Here is a 9,644-nt window from a genome sequence, read left to right as displayed (position 1 = left end):
TTCTCTAAAAGGAAGAAACACGTCAGATTTTAGTTGAAAAAAATGCATTGACCCAAAGGATCTATCCCCACTGTAATTTGTACAAGTTGTCCTGATGCCTCACAAGCTTAAATATTATCGAGGTTTTCCTGTGATTGCCACTGCCTGTGTACCTGCTAGTGTAGCATTGCAATGCCAGTTGCTATGCTACATTCTCTTGGATATAATCTACTACTCCATGGGTAGTAAGAAAAGATGGCAGACCAAAGTACCAAACACTAGTAAGAAGATAGCAGCACAAATGACAACCACATCATGTCATTCCATACTAGTTAATAACACTGGGTTGCACTGCTATCCAAACCGACTCACTCTCTCACATAGCTGAAGGTTCATCAATCTATGATCACTAGAGACTGTTCCAGGCGGCGAACACGATCTCGAAAAGAGAAGAAAAACTTTTAATAATCTACCGCGATATCGCCATCAAACACAGCTCTCGGAGTAGGGAGACTTTAGTTGACAATGATGTCAGATGTTCCACGAGAAGCCACCGTCCCCTGGCTGCTCCCCCATGAACAGACCGCTCTCCACAAGTTCGTGGGAGATGAGATGTTCCAGGTCGTCCATGTCATGCACAGACTCCGCCTTTGGGGTCGCCGCATTGCCGCCAGAAGCGGCCGGATTGCTGCTCACTGACTTGAAACTGCTGCTTCGCTGGACCATGCCAGCTCCACTGTTGATCAGATTACTAGGCCCCGTCATACCCATCAAAGCAGCGCCCTTTGCTGTGCCGTTATTCATGTGCTGTGCCTGCTCTCCGCTAGCAGCGGTGTTGGCGACCGCGGCTCCAGATGCAAGACCACCATTTGCATTGGGAGTACTAGGAGACTGCTGCTGCTGTTGATGTTGCTGCTGCTGCTGTTGATGTTGTAGCTGCTGCTGTTGCTGCTGTTGATGGTGCTGCTGCTGCTGCTGCTGTTGATGGTGTTGCTGCTGCTGCTGTTGATGGTGCTGCTGCTGTTGTTGCTGATGAGCAAGAGCGCGGCTATTGGAGTTCTTGGCTTCTTGCAGCAGCTGATTGATCACATGCTGCTGGAATTGTGGACTAGCGCCCAGGCCTTGGAAATTGTTATGCTGGTGCTGGGACATACCTTGCTGGAACGACATGGGATGCTGGAATTGCCCAAGCTGAGCCGCACGGAACGACCTAGATGCTTCCAGCTGAATGCCACTGTGCACTGCTGTAGGACCTTTGAAGATACTCGATGCCTCCTGCTGAAGCAAACTTTGATTCGGGCTTGAGCCTCTAAGCATATTCTGGTAATTGTTTAGCGCACCAGCATTCTGAGATGCCTCCTGCTGGAGCAAGCCCTGATTTGCGCTTGAGCTTCTAAACATATTCTGGTAACTGTTCATTGCCGCAGCATTTTGTGATGCCTCCTGCTGAAGCAACTGATTTGCACTTGAGCTTCTCAGCATATGTTGGTAATTGCTTTGTGCTGCAGGATTCTGCGGATTATTACTAATTGCTCCAACACCTGGAACCTCGTTATTCACATGGGGGCTTATTTCTGTTTTGACCGCCTTTGAGTCATGCAAATTCTGCACCGTGAGCTTTGGTCCAGCAGTTTGTTTGGGATAGTTCTTCAGGCCCTCTGCAGATGAACAGGCAAAATATTAAACATTTAAACTATCTCACGGATCAATGGGATCAATGGGCAAAGCAGGGTCACTATGTCACAAATGTTTCTCTTCAGTTGTTATGATTTGCTGTTATCAGCAGCAAATATGATGAAGCCCTGAAGGTGGCATACAATGTTTAGCTCCGCACTGTTTGCATCACAACCAATTTGTACATGTTCAAGCTAACAGTCCACATCTCTCACTAGTTCAGAAGTTGCATTACGACCGGATTTGCATTAGCTGGGTTTTTGGCTCAGCTGGAGTTTGAACGTAGTTTCTAGTCATGTACATGTTTCTTATGAAGTACTACCTCCATATCAAAATATTAACGTTTTTGTAGGCTCAACTAGCCTAGCCTACAAAAACGTCTTATATTTTGGTACGGAGGTAATACAATAGAACATGCATTATTGCTTAACTTTTTGGAAGAAACCAAAATGCTATGCTTAGTTCTACCATATTCATGAGTATCACTAGTCAAAACTGTTTTATGGAAACTTAATACAGCACCTAGGTACTAAAGACGATTGGTGTATGTGCATGCTCCTACCTATAGGGCCGAGCTTATTCTTGTGGCTGAACTCAATTAGATCCTTCATGTGATTCACCACCTCTGATATCTGCCAAGAGGACATAAGCAATCAACATGCCATAATGCACATATACGGAACAAAACCATATAATGCACTCCATGTGGAAAATATCAAGACTACAAAATGTTTTTTAACAAAATGTTGAGCAAATAGAAAGGTAAATACTACTTAGGGAACTCCAGTTACCTGCAAACAGCGAACATATCTTTTAGAAAGACCATGCTCATTTAGGCTGTGGTGATCTATATTTTTCGCTAGTTGTCGTGATGCTGACGCAAACCTACAAATTTCATACAAAAAAAGAATTTACAAGTAGTGATTAGAATATCAGAAATTCAACTCTAGAGAGAATCAACTACATATTTTTGTGACTTTAGTTTTACTAACTGGTTGCAAGCGTTTTGTGCCTCATCGTTCGATAGGCCAGCAGGTCCATTTTTAGTGACAGTAGCTTGGTAATTCTGGGTAGCACGCAGCATATGTGTAACCTGAAAAAACAAAAGCATGTGCATAAGAAAAATATAGAAGAGTACCAAAGTTAAAGCGCATCACACAAAGCCACAGTTTAAGATTTATAATTAGGTGAACTGGTTGAACACCCGTGCTTTACCATTTCCTACAAAGTAAAAAATAAATCCATTTGGAAGAAAAAATTATGAAAAAGAAAGGAAGCTTTCAAATTCCAAAACCGTAAAATAATCGTGGTAAATATTTAGAACCACAAAACAAGACGGCGGAGTGGGTGATGTCCCCACTTGTAACAAGTGATTTTGAAAGGTGCTATGGCAAACATAAGGATTGCAATGAATTATGGCCTACTCTAAAGGTTGAGTATAATTTAATCGTCTTTGGTGTTTTCCGCCTGCAGCTATCTGTAACTTAATTGAGTAGACAGTTAAGCAAATGGATGATGAAACTAGTAAGCATGGGAGGGATCTGGTCTTTTCACCCCAATCACCCAGGAGCAGCAATGCCCATTAGATTTACGCCATAAACACAAAACTACAAGATGCCAGGCATCAAATCACACTGTGTATATGTAGGCGATAGCTCAACCATATGCAGCCTTTGAACCAAAGGTTAATCAAATAGGCGATGGAACAGGAAGCCCATACTGGTCTAAGAACTTTACCTGGTCTGTTAGAAACTTGCGAGTGACATACTCGTCGTGTTTCCGTGAACAAAACTCCCAGGACATAATCTGCATATGCAATCAGCACATAAGAATGATTCTCACTTCAAGATATCCACAAATGCACAAATGCTCAAGAAAAGACACCCATAAGGTGCTATGGTATGGCTCTAGCTACTACAACTAGGAACATACCTTTAGTTCTGGAGTGAATATTATTCTCAGTTGTCCCTCATGTGTGACATGTTGGTGTTCATAGATGCTCTTCTGAACAACTTTAGCATGCTCCAGGAGCAGCAGTCCGTTGGGCAACCGGAACTCGTTTGGCATGTCAAGGAATAGATATTCATCCTTAACACCGTGGTCAAATCTAATTTGACAGAGTCTAGGAAGTATTTCAGAGGTAGCCTCTGTATGATAGATAAGAGAAGGCGGGAAACTGGGTGAGCTCAAAAAAAATATTGATTACATTGCAGAGAAAAACTTAAAATCTTATTTATGAGAATTGCACAATGAAGAAGCAAAACAGAAAGGGCCCCAAAAACAGACAGTCAAGATGTTCATCTAAAAAACAGGAGGGGCAAAGTGCATGATAACACAAAGAAAGCTTTGCTGTGGAAGAAATAAAATGCCAAAACTATGAGGTTATTCTTCATTCATGACAGTAACCCACTATTTCTTATGATAAGGTATTCTGTACTGCTCCAGAGAGTTAACAACTTCATAAGATACTTTTATTTGCACTCTTGATGCTTAATGGATTCCTTAGAAAGTAATATTGTTGATTGTCTTCTGTAAAGCTACTTTTATTTGCAATCTTGATGCATAATGGCTTCCTTAGAAAGTAATATTGTTGATTGTCTTCTGTAAAGCACAAGACATGTACAAGAATATTGAGCTTGGCAAATAGGGGAATAACAGAATAAGCATAACATATCAGCATTCATACGCAGTGAGCAATCTTGAAGGGAAATGTGCAAACAACCAAGGATATAACATTTTACCATATCCTTTCCCCGAATGCGTATTACAAATATCACAACGCCATGTACCCTGTAACAAGGAAAGAATAGGAGTGTGAAATTTCATAGATCTTATACAACATCAAGGAATAAGTACCCTTGATTTCGACCATACATGCAGAGCAGACAAAGAATCAGCTTTATCAGCTATCAGCGGGTTCATTACACAAAATAGATATATATAATTAAAATAGCCATTGCAGGACAATTTCAAACTTTCAATTAAAATAACTAGTGCAGGCTAAAATAACAAATATTTCCTCAAGAGGCTACACATACAAATTACGTTTCTCACTGCCATCAAAGGTAATCGATAATAAACTGCACTGAATAATCCTAGCAAAACTTTAAAAAGATGGTGTATGATACTATTTAAACATCTATTCAACATAATTTCAGATATGATTTTTTTTACTAACCGGGGATGTCTGTGGAATAGCAACCGAGGTATTCCCTGGTTTTTCATATGATGACACACACCATCTTTCTCTTGATCGTGGTGCAAAATATTCATCAATGAGCTTCCTCCAGTATGTTATGGGATTATCCTACAAGATAATTTTGAGTAAATTGTACTTCCATTGTTGTGTATCTTGTAATAAATATCTGAAAATGCATAAACTCACATCTGGCCGGTAACGCTTGTGATACAAATACTGCATTAACCTTCGGGAACAAAGCCCGCTCTCGACAGGAGTCCTAACAGGTCCAGCTAGCTGAATTCCAGGCTGTGCTAGCGGTGGCCTCAATTGTGGCTGCCGAGGTATGCCAACTTGAGAATGTTGATGCTGAGGAAATTGTTGTGATAACTGATGCTGCTGTTGTTGCTGAATTTGTGCCAGTTTGTGCTGCCGGATCAAGGCTTGAAGCTGTGGGTTATGTTGGCCCTGGAGATGAAGAGAACTCTGACCTTGGAGCAGCTGTTGAATCAACTGTTGTTGCAAGATATCATCTTGCCGAATATCAACTCTTGGCTTCTTTTGAGCATGAAATGCGGCAGCAGCATCAATCACAGGTTGTGATGTTACACTAGATGCTCTCCGCTTCTGCATCTGCTCTTGGGGTGGACTTTGCTGCATGATGGAGCCATCAATGACTGAAGAGCCAGAAATGTTATTGGACGAAAACGACATCGGAGAGGCAGGAAGGCGCGTGAATGAATCAGCATTCATGCTCGTACTTTGCTGAAACTGGGCACCTCCAGAAAGTGATGAGTTGCCATCGGTCACCAAAGAGCTAACACCAATGCTTGGCCCAGAGGAATTTGTAGTACTAACTGGAAGGCTACCATTCATGTCCCTGGGAACAAGTCCAAGGTTGGAGCGTGGGGCCCCGGACATGGAGGTCAGCAGGGTTGAGACTGAACCATCACCTTGAAGAATCTTGTTTAATGGGATAGAACGTCACTGGAAACTAGCAAGGATCTTCGGATATTTTCGCTGGAAACTGTAAAGTGTAATTATCAGTAATATTTTGAAGCAATGAAGCAAATCAAGAAAACAGTCACCGCAAAATTTCTCAACCAATGAGCTTATAAACCAACAGCCCAGGACGCATGATTCTAAGTTACTAACTTCTAGGTCTCAAAATTAGGAGGACCCGTTTCAGGACATCAATGATAAAAATAGCCATCATCAAAAGGCAAGTGTTAATCCGATCTAAGAGATGAAATGCATTGACTTAACTTCCAAAAGGAATACAGGTTATATGGCCGGCGTAAAAGAAGCCAGAAATAACACAAATAGAGAGGAAACAGGGCAAGAGAAGTTGACCGAGACAGGATATTTCATTTGAATTACAAAGTAGCACATAGATACAATCAATGCAAATTGCAACTACACGTTCGCATGATCAAGCTCCTAACAGCAAAGAGAGTTGCTTTCTATTCACCCTGACAAAAGGAAAGCACAAGACAAAGGAAGCTGGTTAGTGAGAAAAGTTCAGCGATGTACAGTCCCATGCGAACTTGCAAGATATCACAAACCAAACAGTAATAAACAAGCAAAGGTAAGAGAAAATCACAAGAACACAAACCCACCTAGTTCAACTAGAAGAAAATACAATCTTGCATGATCACCTGCCACTTTGTTTGGATATTTAACTACACACTATGCAGGACTACGATTAAAACAAGAAACCCTGATGATAAACAAAACTGCTTCAAAACCCAACTCTTCAATGCAGAAACGAGTGTGCCATTTTTTAAGGTGGTCATCAGTGACAGGAGAATTAGAAGATTCGTTGGGGGGGGGGGGGGGGGGGATGTTCCGCACTAACACAATTTGGATAGTGAGTTTTAACTTCTGCCGCGGCTTTCTTAGAGGTGATTGATTATTTTCCTCTGTTGGTTCCCAAAATTGGTTTATTTATTTCTCGAAATCACCGCACGCGGGATGGCGCACACCGCGCCAGGCGGGACCCGGGTGTTGGTGACGCCAACGGTGGGTGGGTGCGGAGCCACCGTGCTCTCCAAGGGGAGGAAGCTACGGGAGCTCACGCAGGCGGGTCGTGCACCGTGGACCCAGGGAGAACCCGTGGGCCCATGTGTCAGTGGCGTGGCTCCCTCTAACATAAAAGAAAATCACAGGTAGACAAACCCACCTAATTCAGTTAGAAGAAAAAATACAACCTTGCATCATCACCTGCCACTTTGTTTGGACTATTTAATTACAGAGTTAGCAGGACTGCAACTAAAACAAGAAACCCTGATAAACAAAAACTGCTTCAAAACCTAACTAAAGAGGACACAGCAGATAGACCGCCTAACCTAAGAGACTGGAGAGAAGGTCAAAGTAATGGGAATAAGAAGATTTACCTCACCAAGAAAAAGAAAAGAAAAAAATACAAAAAGGAGACGAATTATATCCTTCAATACAGACAAGAGTGTGCCATTTTTTAAGGTGGTCATCAATCACAGGGGAATTTGAAGATTCATTGAATGTGGATGAGGAGGGGCATATGTTCTGCAATAACACAATTTGGATACTGTGCGTTAACTTCTGCCGCGGCTTTCTTAGAGGTGATTGATTAATACGCCCTGTTGGTTCCCCAAAATCGGTTTCTTTCCTTCTCGAAATCGACCGGTTCATCCTAAACGGGACCGAATCACAAGGCGCAGACTCAACTCAAGAAATCACAAGCAGATAAACCTAACGAGCAGGGAGCAGCATTGTGCCATCACAGAGTTCACCCCTAGCTAAAACTTCACCCCAGTTCGTAGTACAAAAGATGCAGGCAAACCGATACTACCGACCAAAACAGGTAGAGAAAGAGAAGACAAAATCTTGAGCTCCAGGTATTTATGGCCTCCCCAACAACTCAAGCAACACCAGAGGTACTCTTTCTCAAGATCCAGACAACTTGTGAGTTCGGAAATTCGACGCTCTTTTCAGCTCTTGCTTTTGGTGGACTCCTCTCGGGGCTACACCTTTCTAGCGCAAGAAGAGGATTTCCGCCCCCAAATTCCCGGCGCCGCCGCATTGGGGCGACCGGGGCCCGTCTCCACGGCGGAAAATCCCCCCCTGTTCGTCCCCCCGCATCAAGAACGCGGACGCAAATCCCCTCGAAGCAGTCGTGCGGATTGAAGCCGAGCCATGAATCGAACCAATCTAGTACCAGCGCAGATATCACCAAATCGAGTGCGGAGAAATCCTCACCTCGAGAGCTCGCGGGCTGTCGTAGTCGGTCGCTTTTCTTCCTCCTCCGTGATGCTGCCGCTCGTCGTCCTCGTTGGCCTCGTGCTCCGGATATTATTCTTTCTGGCGTTGTTTTCCCCTTTTTATTCTACGCTAGTTCTTATTTCTTCTCCTCCGCTTCTGGTGGCTGCGTGTGTGCGGGCGGCGGCGACGCCGGCGGGCGAGCGAGGGCGGCCGGGTTAAATAGATTCGCGGGGGAGCGACCGGCGCCAGCCAGTGGCCCGTCCCGCGGTGACCCCCATCGACGGGTCGCGCGGGCCCATCCGCGTCCTCCCAGCCCTCCGATCGAGATCCAATGATCGAGCTGCCACGTGGTCGCCCGTGATTGGCCGGGTGGTGGGAAGGTCGGCTCACGCTATGTGCACGCGGCACGGCGCACATCATGGGACGCGTGAGTCGGGTGGGGTCTGAGTGTCAGTGACTGCGATGTTGAGTGGGTGCGAATGGATCATGTCCTCCATGAAAAAATTACGGAAGTTCCTGCACGCGGGGCTCGCGTCGTGGACCCAAACAAAATCCGTGGGCTCACCTGTTAGGGGTGTGACCCGCTTTACGGCTGGCTGAGCTAGTGCGTTTCAGTCGATAGGAAGGCTACGTGCACGTTACATGTATAACTGACTTGGGGGCCTGGAAGCTTCTCGGCCCTGTGTTAGCGTAAGGCTGGTTTTCGTGTGGATGAAATGAGACAGGTGCGTGTAGCTTTCTACCATTTTTCTTCTCGGGACGACTGCACGTCATTTGCCAAGGAGCACATCTGCTTGACGCACGCGGCTCGTCTCACCTGTTTTCTAGAGGCTTCGTTTTGCGAGGGAGGGGGTGAGGTCAGCGGAGAGGACAAGCGGGTTGTTTGAGTTTTACTAGTACAATTATTATTATTGTTATTATTATTATTTGGTTCTTAATCTAATCATTATCATGCGCTAGGCTAGGCTGGGCCGTCCATCGTAGTATTAGTTTTGGCCGATTATTGTGGTTTTACATGTTTAGGAAGGAGACGTAATCATAGGATTGGTAAGTGTTTTGATACCAACAATAATGAATAACAAACAAAACAACATATTGGCATGGTCTTATCTATATCTGGCCATGGGTCGGGCCTAAAAAAGCCCATGGCAGAAAACTGAGGCCCAGGCCCTCCCAGACCCTACTATCGGGCCTACTTTTCAAGCCCAAGCCCGGCCCATCTCGTAAAAAGTCCTGAAAAGCCCTTAGGGCTTAGGGTCGTGGGCCGGGCCTCTTCCTTAAAATGCCAATATGCCAAGCCCAAGCCCGTCCAGGCCCTGCTGATGGGCTCAAAACTCAGGCCCAAGCTCGGCCCACAGACAAGCCCATCGGGCCTAGGCCCTGGATTTTAGGGCCGGGCCTGAGATGGCCAGGACTAGTCTTATCAAACCAAACACAATGCCTTAGCTTTTCTATAAGAAAAGATAGTGCCTTGGTTATAATAAAAATGTCTTGGGTGATTGATGGGCATCAAATATGTTTATCGCTTGTGTGAAATAGAACTATTTCACCAACAACTTTAGAGAAACGCCTA

General features: G+C 44.5%; 1 protein-coding gene across 2 annotated transcripts; it reads right to left on the bottom strand.

Annotated features, from left to right (window-relative positions):
- Window positions 1–269: 269 nt before the first annotated feature.
- On the bottom strand, window positions 270–8,322 carry LOC123154264 (probable transcriptional regulator SLK3). 2 transcript variants are annotated; one of them, XM_044573036.1, is made up of 11 exons: window positions 8,069–8,322; window positions 5,593–5,858; window positions 5,039–5,485; window positions 4,832–4,960; window positions 4,395–4,443; window positions 3,586–3,800; window positions 3,391–3,459; window positions 2,646–2,746; window positions 2,445–2,538; window positions 2,216–2,285; window positions 270–1,637 (listed from the first exon to the last, which is right to left on the bottom strand). In XM_044573036.1, exons 2-11 carry the CDS (start codon window positions 5,632–5,634, stop codon window positions 511–513), a joined length of 2,343 nt encoding a protein of 780 aa, XP_044428971.1. In that variant the 5' UTR covers window positions 5,635–5,858; window positions 8,069–8,322; the 3' UTR covers window positions 270–510. The 2 variants fall into 2 exon arrangements, with proteins under 2 accessions (XP_044428971.1, XP_044428970.1); XM_044573035.1 differs by having other exon boundaries at window positions 5,039–5,858.
- Window positions 8,323–9,644: the final 1,322 nt, after the last annotated feature.

The sequence above is a fragment of the Triticum aestivum genome, chromosome 7A, assembly GCF_018294505.1.
Source record: "Triticum aestivum cultivar Chinese Spring chromosome 7A, IWGSC CS RefSeq v2.1, whole genome shotgun sequence".
Classification (NCBI taxonomy): Eukaryota; Viridiplantae; Streptophyta; class Magnoliopsida; order Poales; family Poaceae; genus Triticum; species Triticum aestivum.
Note: the sequence above shows the minus strand (reverse complement) of the source record. Positions and strands in the feature narration are given on the sequence as shown.